Genomic DNA, 21,120 nt, shown 5'->3' on the forward strand with positions numbered 1-21,120 from the left:
TTGTGTTCAGCTTTTGGTTTTGTTTAATTATTCTTGCGTAATTTACATTTATTTAGTAAAAAATGCTAACTATCTATTCAATAAAAAATCCCAAATAAATTGTAATTATTTACTAAATATTTATTAAATCAATTGATTATTATTAGCATTATTATTATTATTATTAGCATTATTTCATTATTAGCATTATTTTTATTATTATTATTATTATTATTATTGTTATTAATTATTATTATGATTATTATTATGGGTGACGCCATGCAACTGGAAGGAATATTCTATGTATTGGGTTGACATCATTGCATGTTTTTTTTTTTTCGTTAAATTTGGATTAATAATCACCAAAATTCCGAGTTTTTCCTCCCCAGTGATGCTTTACCAGGCCCCTGGAGTTTCATAAATATATGTGGGTTTTTTATGGTGTTGTTCATATTGTGTGGATATTTTCATATTTATATATTGTCATGTTGTGTATTGATTCATTGGACAGAGGAAGATTTGGAGGTCAAAAAGTCCCCCCCAAAATGTGGAAATAATATAATAAGAATTTCAAAAGCAGCTTTGGCTTTTGTTTAATTATTCTTGCGTAATTTACTTTTATTTAATAAAAAATGCTAACTATCTATTCAATAAAAATTCCAAAGTAAATTGTAATTATTTACAAAATATTTATTAAATTAATATATATTATTATTATTATTATTATTATTATTATTATTATTATTATTATTATTGTCATTATTTTTTTATTTTATTTTATTTTTACTGATGTATATTAATTAATAGTTGTTTCACAATCAATGCACAATATTTTGATAAATTCATGAAATTATTATTATTATGACATTAATTATTATTATAATTATTTACTAAATATTTATGAAATTAATGCGTTTCTCTTCCAAACCCGTGACACTCGGTAGTGTTGTTAGTTGACAGTCATGCTTAAAATACTGCCATCTTGTGGTTCTTAAAGTATTGCACCATATATTTTTTCACGTTTTTATACAGATATATAATATTTTTCGAATACTAACGGTTTAGTGATTTTGTTTGGTTCGTTCAATAAAAAGTTACTTATAAATAACATATTATTTGAAAATAAGATTAAAATATCACTAAAAGTTCGTGTTTTCTTTCATATTTACGTTTCTTTTTGGAATAGTTGTATTTTCTCCGAGGTGATATTGAATGTAGCATCGGTCTCGACTCGCGGGGTCTCCTCTCATCCTTTGTGTCTGTCGTCCAATCAGAGCTCAGCTCCAGCACACCGGCACCTGATTGGCTGAAAAGGAGGAAGATGATAAGGCCTGAGGATTGGAGACTTTACTGGCACCGTCTTCTCTTGCTAACGTGATAAACACATTGTTGTTATTTTATTACCGAGTTTTTCGTATTTCTCTGACGGCGGTGTTTAGTTCTGTCAGTTTATTTAGTATTTTAACCATACGATGACGAGCCTGTGGGGCTTTTCAGCCACTGAAGTCACCCCATTACTGTGCAACTGAGCCCATACCGAAGGTAAGTGACGGCTGATATGGGACACAATAAGGTGACGTCATGATGTATTTACGAGCGTGGTCATAATGAGCCCCCAAGTCTTTTTGTAGCAGTAAAAGATTTGCTCGTAAATGCATCAGATCTGATTCATTCCCTTTAAATTGTCGACAATACCCTTTCTGTGGCTTTTAGCGTCTTAGCATGCTAAATGTGGCTTTGTAGCTTTACTTATAAGGTAGATTTCACTCATGAATGTGCCAAAAATCGAATCTTAGTGTGTTTATATGAATGTAAACAAATGTCAAAATGTAGCAAATAGTACATTGAATGCGTCTTTAAAAGCACCCCTCTTGTAGGTGTTGCTGTGTGAAGGATGCTCAAGCCATGTCTGATGTTGAGGTCACCTACGCAGACTTCATCGCCTCTGGGCGGACCGGACGTCGGAACGCCCTGTATGACATACTGCAGAGTCCCACGGACCCCGAGGGCCGAGAGCTCCCCCTCACCCTGTCCCTGTCCCAGCTGCACATCAATGCGGGAGGGGGAGGTAAAGCGTTTCCGGGACGACATATGCAAAACTATTTTGATTTGATTCAAATGTGTAACCCGCAAGGTATGCTGGGAAGCCTACGCTCACATTTTCCATTCATTCGTTTTCTACCGTTTTTCCTCACGAGGGTCGCGGGGGTGCTGGAGCCTATCCCAGCTGTCTTCGGGCGAGAACAAAACTATTTGATTTGATTCAAATGTGTAACCCGCAAGGTATGCTGGGAAGCCTACACTCACATTTTCCATTCATTCATTCATTTTCGACCGTTTTTCCTCACCATTGTCGCGGGGTGCTGGAGCCTATCCCAGCTGTCTTCGGGCGAGAAGCGTTCCCGGGACAACACATGCAAAACTATTTGATTTGATTCAAATGTGTAACCCGCAAGGTATGCTGGGAAGCCTACACTCACATTTTCCATTCATTCATTCATTTTCTACCGCTTTTCCTCATGAGGGTCGCGGGGGTGCTGGAGCCTATCCCAGCTGTCTTCGGGCGAGAACAAAACTATTTGATTTGATTCAAATGTGTAACCCGCAAGGTATGCTGGGAAGCCTACACTCACATTTTCCATTCATTCATTCATTCATTTTCTACCGCTTTTCCTCACGAGGGTCGCGGGGGTGCTGGAGCCTATCCCAGCTGTCTTTGGGGGCGAGAAGCGTTCCCGGGACTACACATGCAAAACTATTTGATTTGATTCAAATGTGTAACCCGCAAGGTATGCTGGGAAGCCTACACTCACATTTTCCATTCATTCATCATTTTCTACCGTTTTTCCTCACAAGGGTCGCGGGGGTGCTGGAGCCTATCCCAGCTGTCTTCAGGCGAGAGGCGGGGTACACCCTGGAATGGTCACCAGCCAATCACAGGGCACATATAGACAAACAACCATTCACACTCACATTCATACCTATGGACAATTTGGAGTCGCTAATTAACCTAGCATGTTTTTGGAATGTGGGAGGAAACCGGAGTATCTGGCATGCACGGAATTGAACCCAGGTCTCCTAGCTGTGAGGTCTGCGCGCTAACCACTCGACCACCGTGCCGCCCCACATTTTCCATATGATTTTTAATTGTATATCAACTGATTATTATGATATCTTCATTTAATTGTGTGTTTATATTAATATTTATTGATTATGAAATAATAAGTAAATAAAACTAGAATCTCTCCTCCACTACTCAGACGCCAACGACGCAGACGACAACCAAAGTTCGTCCTCCTCGGCTCAAAGAGAGGCGCAGCAAAGGAACAGCTAACCTGCCGCAACCGCTCCCAGATGCATGCATCCCAGCTGCTCGTATGGGCCTGCAACCCCGCCGCCGCCGCCCCCTCACACCTAGCGGGTGGCCCGAGGCTCGAGGAGCGCCCGTACCTGTCCATCATCACCACTCCCGCTGAGGTGACTCATGAAGCAGCCAGTCACTCCAAAACCTAAAAACGATGAGCTGGAACACGCACTTTATACTCCCAAATGAAATGACGACAAAAATATATCATATATCATATTATTAGAGATCATTTTGTGCCAGACTGGGGAAAAAAAGGGAGCCGGTTTAGGAGCCGTGAAAGCAATTTGTGAGATCGCTGAGACGTGCTAATGTAAAGGATGGAAGCCAGGCTAGCATGTGTGTAGCGGCGGCAGCGCTGATAGGGATTATATTGCCGGTTAATGGCGTGTGCTTCCTACAAAATTGACAATACAAGATGAGAAAATGGGTCTGCGGGTCGAGTGGTTAGCGCGAGACCTCACAGCTAGGAGACCAGGGTTCGATTCCCGCCCTAGGCCGTCTCTGTGTGGAGTTTGCATGTTCTCCCCGTGCATGCGTGGGTTTTTTCTCCGGGTACTCCGGTTTCCTCCCACATTCCAAAAACATGCTAGGTTAATTAGCGACTCCAAATTGTCCATAGGTATGAATGTGAGTGTGAATGGTTGTTTGTCTATATGTGCCCTGTAATTTTAATTTTAATTTTAATTTTAATTTTAATTTTAATTTTAATTTTAATTTTAATTTTAATTTTAATTTTAATTTTAATTTTAATTTTAATTTTAATTTTAATTTTTAATTTTTAATTTTTAATTTTAAAGCTGCCGAGCGTCATTCGTTGCCAGAAGGTCACGGGAGGGCGGAGGATGGAACCAGCAACCTACAAGGTTGGGAGACGACCGCTCAGTTTTGTAAAAAACAGTGTAAAAGTGACTATAGGGGTGTTATATAATGTCTGGAGGGCTCTAATCATGTTAAAAGCATATATCGTTAAGGTGGTTAACAGGTGTTTTTTTATGTCATATGTCTTATTTTCTGTTATTATGTCTACTGTAGTGTATAATGAGGGTATGGTGGTGACTATAGGGTTGCTATTTCATGTCTAGAGGGCTCTAATCAGGGTAAAAAGGACATATAGAAGGTGGTAATCATGTTATGTTCTCTTATTATGTCTACTATATTGGTTAATAGCGGTGTAAAAGTGACTATAGGGGTGTTATATCATGTCTGGAGGGCTCTAATCATATTAAAAGCATATATCGTTAAGGTGGTTAACAGTTTTTTTAATGTCATATGTCTTATTTTCTGTTATTATGTCTATTACAGTGTGTAATGAGGGTATCGCGGTGACTATAGGGGTGCTATTTCGTGTTTAGAGGGCTCTAAGCATAGTTAAAAGCATATATCAAAGGTGGTAAACAGGTTTTTTTATATATATTTTGGGCATATTTTGGTCTTTAAGCTGGCGTTAAAGGGGCGAGTGATGGGGAGGGTTCTGGACGTGTGTCGAAATGTGCATCAAAAATGGCCGTATGACTTAGTGATTGTTTTGCGGGGATCTCCTGTACATGTATGAGTTCCTATAAATACTTATTGAGGACCAGGTTTTTGTCCTGCTAAATGGGGTTCAGACAGTAGTTTTGCCAAATATCCATGTACCTCTTCCTATGTTGTAGATCATGATGCAGTACGGTGCGGAGCGTCCAGTTACGTATGCTATCATGCTATCATGTTTGTGTGAGCATGTCCACTGAAGGACATACAAAGAACATTCCCGATATGATGAGTAATACCCGCATATCCATGCATGAAGGAACATCCTTGCACGTATTCCTCCTTCTGCAATCAGGTTTTTCCCCCCATTTGTACACGACCACCACGTGACCGTAGTGACAACACTGTGTTGTTTATAAATCGGCCTGTAGGAATGTGAGGAGCATGAGTTGAGTAGATGTATAACTGTACGTATCGTCTGTGACCTATTTTCTACTCGCCCTGTTCCAAGTCAAATAAATGGCTGTTGACGTTTTGCCCGTGTCTGTCTATCAACTAGTGAGATGACTTTGAACAAGGTGGCATTGTTCAGCTGCATGAGCGAGGCCTGCTGAGTTTGGACGCAGTAAAACGGGCATTTCAAACTTCTGGAAAACATCCTGAGGCTGGTGAACCTAAAAAGTCTAGCAGTAGAACCCAAAAGAACAACCCGGAGGACCATCCTGGACACAAATGAAGGTTGGTACCGGTGCCCGGTGCCCGGTGCAGTCCCATAACCATCCGAGAAGAAGAAAAGCTCTTCCAAGGTTTGGAATTAGCAGGAGAGCACCAAAATATGTGGCATGGAAAAGTGGAAGAAGGTTTTCTTCTCTCTTGGCGGTCCTGATGGCTTCCAACGTCACTGGCCAAGGACAAGGAGATCCCACCTGTTTCGCACCATCATCATTCTTCCATGGAACAATGGAGCTTCAGGTGGCGCAGGGGCGTCAAACGGCAGTCTGCGATGTGGAGATGTTGCAGGGGGCATCCCTCATGACTGTGTGATAATCACACTTCACAAAGGACGTATATGACTAATATGACTTATTCCCATAATATTTTGGTATTTGGAGTATTATAGCTTTTTTCCAAACTAGTCCAAAAATTACAACTTTTTTGTTACTTTCTCATATGGTGATACAAATATACATATTTTTTTATTATATTATTATTACAAAAATTTTATATTTAAAGTTTAAGCTTTAGGAATCATTCATGTTAAAAAACAACAGATTTTATTGTCCTAAAATTACATTTTTTTGTTTAGATTTAAACTTTTTTCCTCTTATTATTTTTTTTCTTTTTTTTTATTAAAGCACTGCTCTTTTCCCCATTGTGCCATGGGCCACAAATGGCCTCAAGGCCACACCTTGGACACCCCTGAACTACACAAAAGCACACAACAAATGTCCACTGTCTTCATGGTAACATTTACTAGCTAGCTGCTAACATCAAGAACATAGCATGCAGTGCAAATATTTATATCTGTGTTGTCATTGGCTAATATTTACATTGGTAGATGACTGTGTTGTCATTGGCTAATATTTACATTGGGTAGATGCCAGTGTTGTCATTGGCTAATATTTACATTGGGTAGATGACTGTGTTGTCATTGGCTAATATTTACATTGGTAGATGACTGTGTTGTAATTGGCTAATATTTATATTGGGTAGATGACTGTGTTGTCATTGGCTAATATTTATATTGGTAGATGACTGTGTTGTCATAGGCTAATACTTACATTGGTAGATGACTTTGTTGTCATTGGCTAATATTTACATTGGTAGATGCCAGTGTTGTCATTGGCTAATACTTACATTGGGTAGATGACTGTGTTGTCATTGGCTAATATTTACATTGGTAGATGACTGTGTTGTCATTTGCTAATATTTACATTTGTTATATGACTGTGTTGTCATTGGCTAATAACATTGGGTAGATGACTGTGTTGTCATTGGCTAATATGGTAGATGACTGTGTTGTCATTGGCTAATATTTATATTGGTAGATGACTGTGTTGTCATAGGCTGATACTTACATTGGTAGATGACTTTGTTGTCATTGGCTAATATTTACATTGGGTAGATGACTGTGTTGTCATTGGCTAATATTTACATTGGTAGATGACTGTGTTGTCATTGGCTAATATTTACATTGGTAGATGACTGTGTTGTCATTGGCTAATATTTACATTGGGTAGATGACTGTGTTGTCATTGGCTAATATGGTAGATGACTGTGTTGTCATTGGCTAATACTTACATTGGGTAGATGACCGTGTTGTCATTGGCTAATATTTACATTGGTAGATGACTGTGTTGTCATTGACTAATATTTATATTGGTAGATGACTGTGTTGTCATTGGCTAATATTTACATTGGTAGATGACTGTGTTGTCATTGGCTAATATTTACATTGGGTAGATGACTGTGTTGTCATTGGCTAATATGGTAGATGACTGTGTTGTCATTGGCTAATATGGTAGATGACTGTGTTGTCATTGGTTAATATTTACATTGGTAGATGACTGTGTAGCTTGTGTGTGTGTGTGTGTGCTAGCTGTAGCTTGTGTGTCACTGATTATGCAAATAATCATTAGACAATTGGACCAGGAAGTTTGAATGAGGAAGAAAGATACCCAGCCCGTTTCTGTAGAGTTCCTCATTCTGGGGGGGGGGCAACCCGCCTGTCAGGACCAACACCAGCGGACCAGCGGCAAGTGGGCCGGTCCGGTGGAAAACCCACACAGGAAAACCGGCGACCCGTGAGCACGTCCACGGTGGATTAACGGCTTGCTGGCACAGCGAGAGGTAAGCACAATGTGAGGGGGATAAGGGAGGGAGGGGGGAGAGGAACATAGGGTCATTGTGTGCTGCGCCATGGATGGATTGTTAGGTGTCACACCTTGCAGAGATGTTATCACTGACCCCCCACCCCCACTTTCTCACGGCACACAGTTTGGGTTAGCAGAAAGTAGAACCTGATGAAGAGTCCTTTCTTTTCTTTAACTACGGGCCTTGACTTAGTGCACTGCTGAAGGAGGAAGTTAGTGTTGTGGTGGTCACTGTGTAGCATAGCGTGCCGTGCCGTGTGCATACACCTCCTCACTTTTCCGGCTGTTTGCTGACTGGCAAAAAACCTAACCAGAGGCATGACTCTATTTCTGTATTCTCTTATCTTTTACTCATAAGATTACAATTATAATATATTTTTTATTTTCTTTTTCCTGTTAAAATATTACTTTTTTTTTAAATGGAATGGCCTTTATTGTCTTTATACAAGATGTACAACAAGATTGGAGAGCTTCTCCTTTCAGTGCAGTCGTCAAGTTAAAAAAAAAAAGTATATAAAAGTAGAGTAAAAAAGACAATTTAACAAGATATATACAAGATATATATATAAGATATCCAAAATATACACATAGTATTGCGCAGGAGCAGACATATTGCAGATATATTAATTTTAGTGCAATGATAAATGGGTCACAGTGCAAATAATGACTGTAATAATGAATATGTATTGTATTGGGTTGTTAAATAAATAAATATGATTGAGGTAGTAACAGAGGCAGTGATGGAAATATTGCACATTTGCATTACGCTAATGACCGAGCATGTTGTATGTCTGTATGTCTTTTTGTAATATTTTTACTTTTTTTTAATAGTTATGTAAGTTTTTTTTCATTTCTGTTGTTGCCTTTTTTGTATGATTTTATTTTATTTTTTTTTACTTTTTTCTCATCAATTTTAATTATGTCTTTCTTCCTGTAATACGCATTTGACTTTATTCTCATATTATTTGTTTTGTTTGTTTCTCACAATAACAAGACTTTTTTATTTAATATTTATTATTTAAGGTTTTTTTTTCATTTCTGTTGTTGCCTTTTTTGTCTGATTTTATTTTATTTTTTTTACTTTTTTCTTGTCAATTTTAATTATGTCTTTCTACCCATTCGACTTTATTCTCGTATTATTTGTTTTGTTTGTTTCTCACAATAACAAGACTTTTTTATTTAATATTTATTATATTTATTTTTCTATATTTATATTTATTATGTTTTTACTTTAATATTCATACTAAAAATATTTATAAAGTGACATTATTGAATATGAATATATATATGAATATATAGTATATGAATATACTACTTTTTTCTCATGCTTTTTTATCTTAATATTTCCATTTAAATTATCTTTAAGTCTTGTAAACTTTCTTCTTCTAATTATGATTTAATTCCCGTCTTATTTTGTCTTCATTCTTACATTATTATCCTATTTGCTCCCAGTGAGGGAGAATATCGATTTTTCTCACATTTAATGATCATAAACACAATCTATGACATGTATTTCTGTTACAGCATATATGAAGACAATCAAATATTGAAAATGTCATCTCAGAAATGCAGGTGCAACCGTTTGTTTTTCTGTTACACTTTCTCTCACTTCCTCATGCAGACGTCATGGGCTGCATCGAGTCCGCGCTGAACCGAAGGCTGGGCGAGGCTGCTGAGGAGAAGACTGGCCAGCACACGGTATTGAACACGGGAGTTATAAGTCACTTTTGGACACGATGATACTCCATCCAGCCTAAAAACCCTCCCATTCTCAACAAACAAACAACTGACATTATTGTTAATTTTGGGGGTTTTGCGACCCCCCCAAAGTAAAGAACTATAGTGTAGAATGAACTCTAATTGCACTAAAGGGATCAAATTGACCTTTGTTTGCATAACAGTTGTTCTTTCATAACATTTCTTGCTAAATTAAGACTTTTCGACATTGCAAGATGAGATCCAGCCCCAAGTGTAAACTGTATTACTCACCGCTAATGAACGATAATGTAAGATGATTCACGAGCACAAGGAATCAGAGTCACATTGTGAAAGATAGCGATAATGTGAGCTGAAACGTGCACTGTGATCCTCGTGAAATCAATTTGTGAACTTAATTCAAGAAACGACCAACCTGAAGAGACACAGGGACACACAGATACAAACAAAGCACATTTTTCTATGTTTTGGGGGTTTTGGGACCCCCAGAAGTGGGGAAATTGTACTGTAGAATGAACTCCAATTTCACTAAAGAAGGGGTGAAATTGATCTGTGATTGCGTAACAGTTGTTCTTTCATGACTAAATTCCTTAAATTATTCCGGAGATGGAAAGATTCCCAGATAAGGAGTAGAATCAAAATCAGAATCGCCTTTATTGTCATTTTATTGCATACAACGAAATTTCGGTGCATGTTTTATATGTCTTATGTTCTCTTCTATTGGGTAATAGTGTAAAAGTCATTGTAGGGGTGTTATTTCATATCTAGAGGGCTCTAATCATGGTAAAAAAGGACATATAGAAGGTGGTAAACATGTTTTATATGCCTTATGTTCTCTTATTATGTCTACTATATTGGGTAATAGCAGTGTAAAAGTCATTGTAGGGGTGTTATTTCATATCTAGAGGGCTCTAATCATGGTAAAAAAGGATATATAGAAGGTGGAAAACATGTTTTATATGTCTTATGGTCTCTTATTATGTCTACTATAGTACTATAGTGTGTAATGAGGGTATGACGGTGACTATAGGGGTGCTATTTCATGTCTAGAGGGCTCTAAGCATGGTTAAAAGCATATATCAAAGGTGGTAAACAGGTTTTTTTATATATATTTTGGGTATATTTTGGTCTTTAACCTGGATTGGGTGGCGAGTGATGGAGAGGAGAAGGGGAGGGTTCTGGACATGTGTCGAGATGTGCATCAAAAATGGCCGTATGACTTAGTGGTTGTTTTGCGGGGATCTCCTGTACATGTATGAGTTCCTATAAATACTGATTGAGGACCAGGTTTTTGTCCTGCTAAATGGGGCTCAGACGGCAAACAACATTGTAATGGTAATGGCAGACAAAAAAAAATAACATACCTGTCTGCTGTTGCAGAATAACTGCCTGCTGCCTGGTCAGGTGTTTCAGAAGATTGAGGGTAAGTTTTAGCCTCGCTTCTTTTTAAAGGGCCTCTGACATGATTTAGCTTTAGCTTAAATTTGTTAAACACCGTTGAATGAATTCCCTTTGTAATACCACAGTGTAACACTTGATTGACACTGCGTCTGTCCTTGATAAGAGCAAAGCAAGATTGGCAAAACAGTGGTGGGCCTTTACCCGTATGAAGCTGTGCACCCCGACGACCTCGGATTCAAGAAAGGAGAAAAGATGACAATCCTGGAGGAGTGAGTAGTCATCTTCACGTGCGACGCTACACTCACTTCCCACATGAAAACAAACATTTGACTGCTCACTACAGGCACGGCGAATGGTGGAAAGCAAAGCTGCTGACATCTGACAAACAGGGCTTCATCCCATCCAATTACGTTGCCCAAACAGACACCATGGAAACGGAGCAGTGAGTCTGTCTGCCGAACTGTCCTTGATGTGTAAACAAATATGGTGGGAGGGTACACTCTGTCAACTTTCACTGTTCTTTGGGAACTTTCATTCATTCATTCATTTTCTACCGCTTATCCTCACAAGGGTCGTGGGGGTGCTGGAGCCTATCCCAGCTGTCTTCGGGCGAGAGGCGGGGTACACCCTGGACTGGTGGCCAGCCAATCACAGGGCACATATAGACAAACAACCATTCACACTCACATTCATACCTATGGACAATTTGGAGTCGCTAATTAACCTAGCATGTTTTTGGAATGTGGGAGAAACCCACACATGCATGGTAAGAACATGCAAACTCCATACAGAGATTGCAGAGGGTGGAATTGAACTCGGGTCTCCTAGCTGTGAGGTCTGCGCGCTAACCACTCGTCCGCCATGCAGCCCTGCAAGGTTGTATGTTAAGTTTAAATTCAGTACTTTACAATACAAGAACGAGCGGGCCGTATTCAAACACTTGGCGGGCCGGATGTGGCCCCCGGGCCGTAGTTTGCCCACCCCTGTACTAAATCTTTACTATTTTTCCACCCATCCATTTTCTATGTCGCTTATCCTCACGAGGGTCGCGGGTACACCCTGGACTGGTGGCCAGCCAATCACAGGGCACATATAGACAAACAACCATTCACACTCACATTCATACCTATGGATAATTTGGTGTCGCTAATTAACCTAGCATGTTTTCGGAATGTGGGAGGAAACCGGAGTACCCGGAGAAAACCCACGCATGCACGGGGAGAACATGCTGAGATTGCCGAGGGTGGAATTGAACCCTGGTCTCCTAGCTGTGAGGTTTGCACGCTAACCACTTTAGCACCGTGCAGCCGGGAACTTTGATTAATTAATCTTAAACTAAACAATCATGGTGACTGACATCCACGGTCCTCGGTGTAACAATAAACTGGGACTGGGACTGGGACCGGGACGACTCCAATTTTGTGTAGAGGTTCCCCCTTAGTCCAACCTGGTAGAACCCTGGTAGAATCTTTTAGGGCATCTACCAGGGTCCCAGTTTGGGCCGAATAACACGGAACCAGAGTCTCAAAAGGAAGTTTCTTACTTGTGAAAAATGTTCTGTTACTTAGTCCAGTTCCTCCTTGCGGATCCTTGGGCGTTCCTAGGCCAGTTGTACTAGGTCTTCTCCTGGTCTGGCTTGGTCTTTTTCCGGGTTAATAGTGAGTCGGAAGTCCTTGCAAGCTTGGGAGTATCTGTTGAGACAATTCAGGTCTTGTTCAGTGGGTGGACGTTGCTTTTAGTCTTGGTCTTAGTCTGGTGTGTTGATACACCCCCCCTCAGAACCGGTCCCAAAGGCTTGCCTGAGGAGCATACAATGCTATATAAATCATGGATGGATTGAAAAAAAACGTATCCAAACTGGGTCAAAGTGATTTGGCTTTTACAACAAACTGGAAGAGCTTCTCCTGGAGAAGGATAAGAACCTGGGGGGACAAATATTTTTCCGTTTTTATCACCAAAACCCAAAGGAGTCAGTTCCTCCCCAGCTAGTGTGTACTGTACTGTCTTGTGTAGGTGGTTTTTCAAGGACATCACAAGAAAGGATGCTGAGAGGCAGCTGCTGGCGCCGGCAAACAAACCCGGGGCCTTTCTTATCAGGGAAAGTGAAACATCAAAAGGTACGGAGATGACAATGTCACGGTGAGGCACATCAATAAATATTTTACACCTTCAACTTCAACTTTTGTTCAGCCTTTTTTTCACGTTTTTCCACCCAAAGGGAGCTACTCATTGTCCATGCGAGATTTGGACGTTGACGAGACAGAATCAGTCAAACACTATAAGATCAGGATGCTGGATAACGGCGGTTTCTACATCTCTCCAAAGATCTCCTTCACTGATATCAACACCATGATCAAACACTATCACAGTGAGTGTATCTTCAACAGTGGGACCTCTTTACTGTATTAGTGAATTATGGTCTTCAGGACATAGTTCTGTCCTTGCATTTCTCAGTCTGAACACCTAAGCTTCTTGTGGAAATGTGAGAAAGCGAAGAAGGTCCAGGTCCCACAGGGGAACTTTGAACTAAGGATTGACCGATACATCGTCCGGACGATATATCAGGCCGATATTTGTGTTTTTTCCTTGAATCGGTATCGGCCAATTCGTGCGTGGGTTCGCCGATGTATTTTTCCGCCGCATGATTTACAGTCAGGCATCCGCCGGGGCAGCTTTGTGTTGCCCAGGCGGCAGAGTACCCCATCCCCACTGTTGATGAATCACATCAAGGGCGCGTTTTCACAAGTAAAAAGATTAGCTTGCTTTTTACACCTTACTAAACCCATCACATTTCACTGTGTGATCGCTAGGCATAACGGTTTAAGTCACGGTGTGACGACAAGAAAATCCCAAAAACATCACATACCAACGCAACACACGAATAAAAGCACTCTCACTAGTTGAGCAGAACAAGAATGAACAACTATGCAACTTTAACTACAAACTGACGAACTACAGTAAACCTCGGATATATCGGATTCGATTGTTCCCACTGGTTTTGTCCGATATAAGCGAAATCCGTTATATGCGTATACCGGAAAATGTCCGTTTTACGCATATATCGGATTTATATCCGGTATATGCGTAAATCGGATTTTATCCGTTATAAAAAGGCACTTCCTTGACTATGTTTCCAATGTACCTGGACTGGGCAATGAAAAGAGACGTAAGGTAATGAGAATTTAACTTTATTGGACTCTGAGCATAACAAATTGTTAATTAAGCTAGGCCCTGTTACGCCCGTCAGGCCTATGTTATTTCCAATAGTGAGGTTAAGATCTCATTCACTGCTGTGCTAGTATTATTGACGTCACTCACTTTTATATTTGTCCTAAATCTGGAGCCAGGAGAAAGACAATAGCCAGTGACATCAACAAGATTAGCATAACGATGCGGCCATCCGATATATGCGAGGGAAATTTAATGGAAATGCATTGGAACGGGACTGGAGATTTTGTCCGAAATAGGCGAAATCCGTTATAAAAAATCCGATATATGCAATGATTTTTTATTGGAAATGCATTAGAGAAAAATCGGTTCTTTTTTATCTGTCCGTTGTGATCGGATTTCCGATATATCCGAGGTTTACTGTATAGTTTAGTTTGTGGGTCTGAAAACCAGGAATGCTGCTGAATGCTTCATCTTTAAAAGTGCCTACCGTTGGAATTAGGAGCTGTTGATGTAGTGCACAACACAAACTTTAATGATGAGAGAAATGTTTTATATATCGTACTAAATTGTGTCAGTGTGATGCGTTTGTGTGTGTGGAAGCGGGGGGTGGAGGAGTGGGGTGCGCGTCACGCTGCGGAGGAGCAGTCATCACATCAATGCTAGATAAATTTAAACTACGACAGAAATGTTTTGCACATGGTTGAATATTTATTCCTTTTAATGCTGATATACCGTTTAAATGTGTGTTTAAGAAAGCTAAATCCTACTGTGTTCAGTATTTACATTTCAATAAATATTTGTTTAAACATGAGACCTGTAATATTTGTTATCGGTCGATCCCTACTTTGAACTGAATTGATGCCTGATTGTGCGTTAATGTTTTTGTATGTTTTCCAGACAAAGCAGACGGCCTATGTCGTAAACTGGACCGTCCGTGTGTGAAACCCAAAGCTCAGAAGCCGTGGGATAAAGATGCCTGGGAGATTTCCAAAGAGTCCATAAAGATGGTGAAGAAGCTCGGAGCAGGGCAGTTTGGAGAAGTCTGGATGGGTGCGTAGAGAATCATTCCTAGTTCCGAGCAATCTGTTCCGAAACTGAAACGGAGAGGGTTGCTTCAAGTCAAAGAACACAGCAGGTTGTCATCTGTTGCTATGGTACTATAACAACATACATACAATAACAAATACACAAATAAATGATAAGTAAATTAACATAACTCATATTACATAAACATAATAATGAGCCAAAGGTACATTACATACAGAAATCAACAAGGAAATTAAGTAAATATGAAGCTAATTAGAACAATAGTTGGTCATACAGTTAGCTTGAATGCTACTGTTAGCATCAATAAACACAGGAGCGTCACTTAGCAAAAAAGGATCACAAACAACTCCACAGCTCCCACAATGGAACTAAAAACTCACCTATATTCATTCACACACAGCATCAACCCGGGTAAATGGTAAATAAGGCTCAAAAAAGCGTCAAAGAAGTCATAAATAGCTCAACCGACGCAACAGCGCACTGTGGTGCGTTTACTGACCGTCGAACACAGTAGGACAAAACAACGACCAAAGCTGAATACTATAAGTAACAAAAACTATGTAAATTATGGGCTTTCTAACAAAAACTATATGCAAAATTACAATCGCATAAACGAAAAACTGAAAATCACACAAACAGAAAGGATTTTTTTTTGTTAAAAAACTTTATTTGGGTAAAATTATTTCAGTTTCTGCTGCTGTTGGTTTTTTAGCAACTTAACTTCCTTCTCATAATTATATTAATACAATATAATAAATATAATAAATATAATATAATAGTATAATAATGTAATAATATAATATATAATAATAGATATACAAATATATAATATAATTTAATAATGTAATAATATAATATATAATAATATAATATAATATAATATAATATAATATAATATAATATAATAATATAATATAATATAATATAATATAATATAATATAATATAATATAATATAATATAATATAATATAATATAATATAATATAATATAATATAATATAATATAATATAATATAATATAATATAATATAATAGTATAATAATATAATAAATATAAATAATAGTATAATAGTGTAATAATATAATATAAATATAAAATATAATATAATATACATACAAAAAATGTACAATGTATAATATAATATAATATACATACAAAAATATAATATACAAACATACACAACACAACACAACACAACACAAGACAACACACCACAACACACCAAAACAACACAACACAACACAACACAACATAATATAATATAATATAATATAATATAATATAATATAATATAATATAATATAATATAATATAATATAATATAATATAATATAATATAATATAATATAATATAATATAATATAATATAATATAATATAATATAATATAATATAATATAATATAATATAATATAATATAATATAATATAATATAATATAATATAATATAATATAATATAATATAATATAATATAATATAATATAATATAATATAATATAATATAATATAATATAATATAATATAATATAATGATTGTAGATTTTGCAACTATTTATGTGTATTCGCGGGCGTCTTAGAAGCTAAGACAGCGTGGATGTACTGGTATTGTATTTATGGCCTTTTCCGTTTCCATCATCAGCTTACTACAACAACACAACCAAAGTAGCGGTAAAGACCCTGAAGCCAGGCACCATGACGGTGGAAGCCTTCATGGAGGAAGCAAACGTCATGAAGACGCTGCAACATGACAGGCTGGTGCGTCTCTATGCTGTTGTGACCAAGACGCAACCCATTTACATCATCACTGAATTCATGGCCAATGGTAAACAACGTCATGGCACAAAGTAGACGCTTGGTGGTGCAAATATTGATCAGGTCGTTGGTTCTTTTCTTCTGTGGATGTTAGGGAGCCTACTAGACTTCCTGAAGAGCGACGCCGGGTGCAAATTACAACTGCCAAAGCTTATTGATTTCTCAGCACAGGTGATTCCTACACAGCATCTCATCATCTTGCTCCACAGGAATATTCCTTAGTAATACACTAAATGTAGATGTTTCTTAGTCATTAGTGGAGTATAAAGTACAGTACGAGTAATCTGGCCTTTTTGTGGGACTCTTTGAAGGCTGGAGTTTCACTGACAAATGGGTCCTTGACAAAGACTAGAGATCCACTGATTCATGGGTACTTTTTGAAAACTCAAGTTTCACTGACTCACAGGTACTTAATGGGGAGTTTTGACTCACGGGTACTCTTTGAAGACTCCATTATGACTGACTCATGGGGACTCTTTGAAGACTGGAGGTTCACTGACAAACGGGTCCTTGACAAAGACTCGAGTTCCACTGACTCATGGGTACTTTTTGAAAACTCAAGTTTCACTGACTCACAGGTACTTAATGGGGAGTACTCTCTCAAGACGCGTTTCAATGACTCACGAGGACTCTTGTGTCAATGACTCACTGGTACTCTTTGAAGACTCGAGTTTTACTGACTCACGGGTGCTTGATGAAGTCTCGAGTTTCAAGAGTCGAGTTTGACTCACAGGTGCTTGATGAAGGTTAAAGGGAGTCTTTTTTTAGTGACTCATGGGTACTCTTTCAAGACGCGTTTCAATGACTCACAAGTACTCAATGAAGACTCTTGTGTCAATGACTCACTGGTACTCTTTGAACACTTGAGTTTTACTGACTCACTGGTGCTTGATGAAGACTCGAGTTTCGAGACTCGAGTTTGACTCACAGATGCTTGATGAAGGTTAAAGTTTCACTGACTCATTGGTACTCTTTGGAGAGTCAAGTTTCACCGACTGACAAATGCTCAACGAAGACTTGTTTTGACTTGCGGGTACTCTTTGAAGACTCCATTATGACTGACTCATGGGGACTCTTTGAAGGCTGTAGTTTCACTGATAAACGGATCCTTGACATAGACTCGAGTTCAAGTGACTCAAGGGTACTTTTTGAAAACTCAAGTTTCACCGACTCATAGGTACTCAATGGGGAGTCTTTTTTCAGTGACTCATGGGTACTCTTTCAAGACGCGTTTCAATGACTCACGAGTACTCAATGAAGACTCTTGTGTCAATGACTCATTGGTACTCTTTGGAGACTCAAGTTTCACCGACAGACAAATGCTCAACGAAGACTTGTTTTGACTCACGGGTACTCTTTGAAGACTCCATTATGACTGACTAATGGGGACTGAAGTTTCACTGACAAACGGGTCCTTGACAAAGACTCGTCTTCCACTGACTCATGGGTACTCAATGGGGAGTCTTTTTTTTAGTGACTCATTGGTACTCTTTCAAGACGCGTTTCACTGACTCACAAGTACTCAATGGGGAGTCTTTTTTTAATGACTCATGGGTACTCTTTTGTGATCTGAGCTATTTATCGTATAATGATTGTGCGACCCTACTAATCGGTATTGACCTTCTTTTCTCCTCACCTCATTACAGATCTCAGAAGGCATGGCATACATAGAGAAGAAGAACTATATCCACAGAGACCTGAGAGCAGCAAATGTTCTCGTGTCGGAGAATCTGTTGTGTAAAATTGCAGATTTTGGCCTGGCAAGAGTGATAAGTGATGACGAGTACACCGCCAGGGAAGGTATGTGTGTCTTTTGCGTACTTTCATCTGCTTCAGTGATGAGTCAAGACGGTATTTTGGTCCAGAAAACTATTCCCCCTCACATTGATTGGTGTGTTTGTCCTCCTCCAGGAACCAAGTTCCCCATCAAGTGGACCGCTCCCGAGGCTATCAACTACAGCTCCTTCACTATCAAATCAGATATGTGGTCCTTTGGCGTTCTGCTCTACGAGATTATCACCTTTGGTAAAATGCCGTATCCAGGTGAACACAAAATAAACACATTGATTCTTAATTCCAGGCAGTAATGGCGGCAATAAGGTTTAAACGATTTAAAGCTCAATTTTTTAGGACGAAAAGTGGACGAGACGTCAAATGTTCATATTTTCACACCTGCATTTTCTCCAGGTATGACAAAAGCTGAGGTGATGTCATCGGTGCAACATGGCTACCGGATGCCCTGCCCCCAAAACTGCCCGTCTGAACTGTACCACATCATGATGTCATGCTGGAAGAGCAAGCCGGACGACAGGCCCACCTTCGACTACATGCAGAGTGTCCTTGACGACTATTATACTTCCACGGAGGGACAGTACCAGCATCAACCGTAGAACCTGGTGATTGGTGACGCAAGAGGCAAACGCCAAAAAAACACCAAATATCCAAATGTGTAGGATATTATATATGTATACATTAAGTCACATGTAATTAGATCTAATATTATATCATACGTGTCGAGCACCCATGCATTGGTAATACTCAAGTCTTCATCAAGCACCCGTGAGTCAGTAAAACTCAAGTCTTCAAAGAGTACCAGTGAGTCATTGACACAAGAGTAATTGTGAGTCAGTGAAACGCGTCTTGAAAGAGTACCCATGAGTCACTAAAAAAAGACTCTCCATTGAGTACTCGTGAGTCAGTGAAACGCATCTTAAAAGAGTACCCATGAGTCACTAAAAAAAGACTCCCCATTGAGTACTTGTGAGTCAGTGAAACGCGTCTTGAAAGAGTACCCATGAGTCATTAAAAAAGACTCCCCATTGAGTACCCGTGAGTCAGTGGAACTCGAGTCTTTGTCAAGGATCCGTTTGTCAGTGAAACTCCAGTCTTCAAAGAGTCCCCATGAGTCAGTCATAATGGACTCTTCAAAGAGTACCTGCGAGTCAAAACAAGTCTTCGTTGAGCATTTGTCAGTCAGTGAAACTTGAGTCTCCAAAGAGTACCAACGATTCAGTGAAACTTTAACCTTCATCAAGCACCTGTGAGTCAAACTCGAGTCTCAAAACTCGAGTCTTCCTCGAGTACCCATGAGTCAGTAAAACTCAAGTCTTCAACGAGTACCAGTGAGTCATTGACACAAGAGTCTTCATTGAGTACTTGTGAGTCATTGAAACTCGTCTTGAAAGAGTACCCATGAGTCACTGAAAAAAGACTCCCCATTGAGTACCCGTGAGTCACTGAAACTTGAGTTTTCAAAAAGTACCCATGAGTCACTTGAACTTGAGTCTTTATCAAGGACCTGTTTGTCAGTGAAACTCCAGCCTTCAAAGAGTCCTCATGAGTCAGTCATAATGGAGTCTTCAAAGAGTACCCGCGACTCAAAACAAGTCTTCATTGAGCATTTGTCAGTCAGTGAAACTTGAGTCTCCAGAAAGTACCAATGAGTCAGTGAAACCTTAACCTTTATTAAGCACCCGTGAGTCAAACTCGAGTTTCAAAACTCGATTCTTCATCAAGTACCCGTGTGTCAGTGAAATGAGTCTGAGCCTTCATTGAGCACTCGTGAGTCTGAGAGTCACGGGTCGAGCGAGTGAATTGTTCGTTTCATGTGGAGGCTATGAAGGGAGAGTTGATTTGAGGCAAGGAGTCGATTCGTTGCTTTTTCAACAGAGTACCCGTGAGTCCCGATTCAGTGAAAACTCCTTTTGAACGATTCCTTCAAACGCTGGTTTTGTCATTATCTCTTCAAGAGTATATCACGTGCTTCATATTGAAGTACTTCAGTTTCTCTATTCAGTCTTTGTAAACCAACATGTCCCATTTATTTCTACTAGCAAAGTACTTTTACATCATTGTTAAACCTCACCTTCATGTTTGTGATGATTTGGATAAAGTTTTCTTGACCAATTGTTATATGTCCTTGTATCTCATGATGCTGTATCCTGTTGTATTTATCTTTTTTTAATCTTAATGTAAAGATTATATCGTTGTTTGTAAAATCACTGACACTTGCCTGTTAATGTTTTTTATTTATTGATTTAATCGAGGACTTGGCGACAGTAAACATACATATTTCAATATGTTTTTGGTTTAGCTGTTGTCTCTCTACATTTGCTTAATTAAAATTGGTTGTCAAGAAAATATTGAGTCATACATTTTAAGAATTTGTCTCAATTCGCTCGCACGCATGCGCGACAGGAGGCAGTACACTTGCCAGTACCCGGATGTTGCACTCACTTTGTACGTTATATAGCCGTATTGTTTTCATTTTAGTTTTATTTTG

General features: G+C 38.9%; 2 protein-coding genes across 3 annotated transcripts; both read left to right on the forward strand.

Annotated features, from left to right (window-relative positions):
• Window positions 1-1,285: 1,285 nt before the first annotated feature.
• Window positions 1,286-5,344, forward strand: pkia (cAMP-dependent protein kinase inhibitor alpha). Its single transcript, XM_058067344.1, has 3 exons — window positions 1,286-1,521; window positions 1,857-2,047; window positions 3,240-5,344. Exons 2-3 carry the CDS (start codon window positions 1,885-1,887, stop codon window positions 3,311-3,313), a joined length of 237 nt encoding a protein of 78 aa, XP_057923327.1. The 5' UTR covers window positions 1,286-1,521; window positions 1,857-1,884; the 3' UTR covers window positions 3,314-5,344.
• Window positions 5,345-7,393: 2,049 nt separating this feature from the next.
• Window positions 7,394-20,844, forward strand: lyn (LYN proto-oncogene, Src family tyrosine kinase). Of its 2 annotated transcripts, XM_058068390.1 has the most exons (13): window positions 7,394-7,666; window positions 9,311-9,387; window positions 10,786-10,828; window positions 10,970-11,075; window positions 11,150-11,248; window positions 12,820-12,923; window positions 13,025-13,174; window positions 14,875-15,027; window positions 16,666-16,848; window positions 16,933-17,009; window positions 18,485-18,638; window positions 18,750-18,881; window positions 19,026-20,844. In XM_058068390.1, the coding sequence occupies exons 2-13, from the start codon at window positions 9,316-9,318 to the stop codon at window positions 19,226-19,228; spliced, it is 1,476 nt and encodes a 491-aa protein (XP_057924373.1). In that variant the 5' UTR covers window positions 7,394-7,666; window positions 9,311-9,315; the 3' UTR covers window positions 19,229-20,844. The 2 variants fall into 2 exon arrangements, with proteins under 2 accessions (XP_057924373.1, XP_057924374.1); XM_058068391.1 differs by lacking the exon at window positions 10,786-10,828.
• The last annotated feature ends 276 nt before the right edge of the window (window positions 20,845-21,120 follow it).

This window comes from Doryrhamphus excisus, chromosome 3, assembly GCF_030265055.1.
Source record: "Doryrhamphus excisus isolate RoL2022-K1 chromosome 3, RoL_Dexc_1.0, whole genome shotgun sequence".
Lineage (NCBI taxonomy): Eukaryota > Metazoa > Chordata > Actinopteri > Syngnathiformes > Syngnathidae > Doryrhamphus > Doryrhamphus excisus.

What these genes read in the sequence shown, in the direction of transcription:
- lyn (XM_058068390.1), top strand. Translation starts at nt 9,316, where the DNA reads ATGGGCTGCATCGAGTCCGCGCTGAACCGAAGGCTGGGCGAGGCTGCT. An exon ending in CATGATCAAACACTATCACA is followed by an intron (nt 13,175 to 14,874) that starts GTGAGTGTATCT and finishes TATGTTTTCCAG; the next exon opens with ACAAAGCAGACGGCCTATGT. An exon ending in TGGTAAAATGCCGTATCCAG is followed by an intron (nt 18,882 to 19,025) that starts GTGAACACAAAA and finishes CATTTTCTCCAG; the next exon opens with GTATGACAAAAGCTGAGGTG.
- pkia (XM_058067344.1), top strand. Translation starts at nt 1,885, where the DNA reads ATGTCTGATGTTGAGGTCACCTACGCAGACTTCATCGCCTCTGGGCGG. An exon ending in CATCAATGCGGGAGGGGGAG is followed by an intron (nt 2,048 to 3,239) that starts GTAAAGCGTTTC and finishes TCCACTACTCAG; the next exon opens with ACGCCAACGACGCAGACGAC.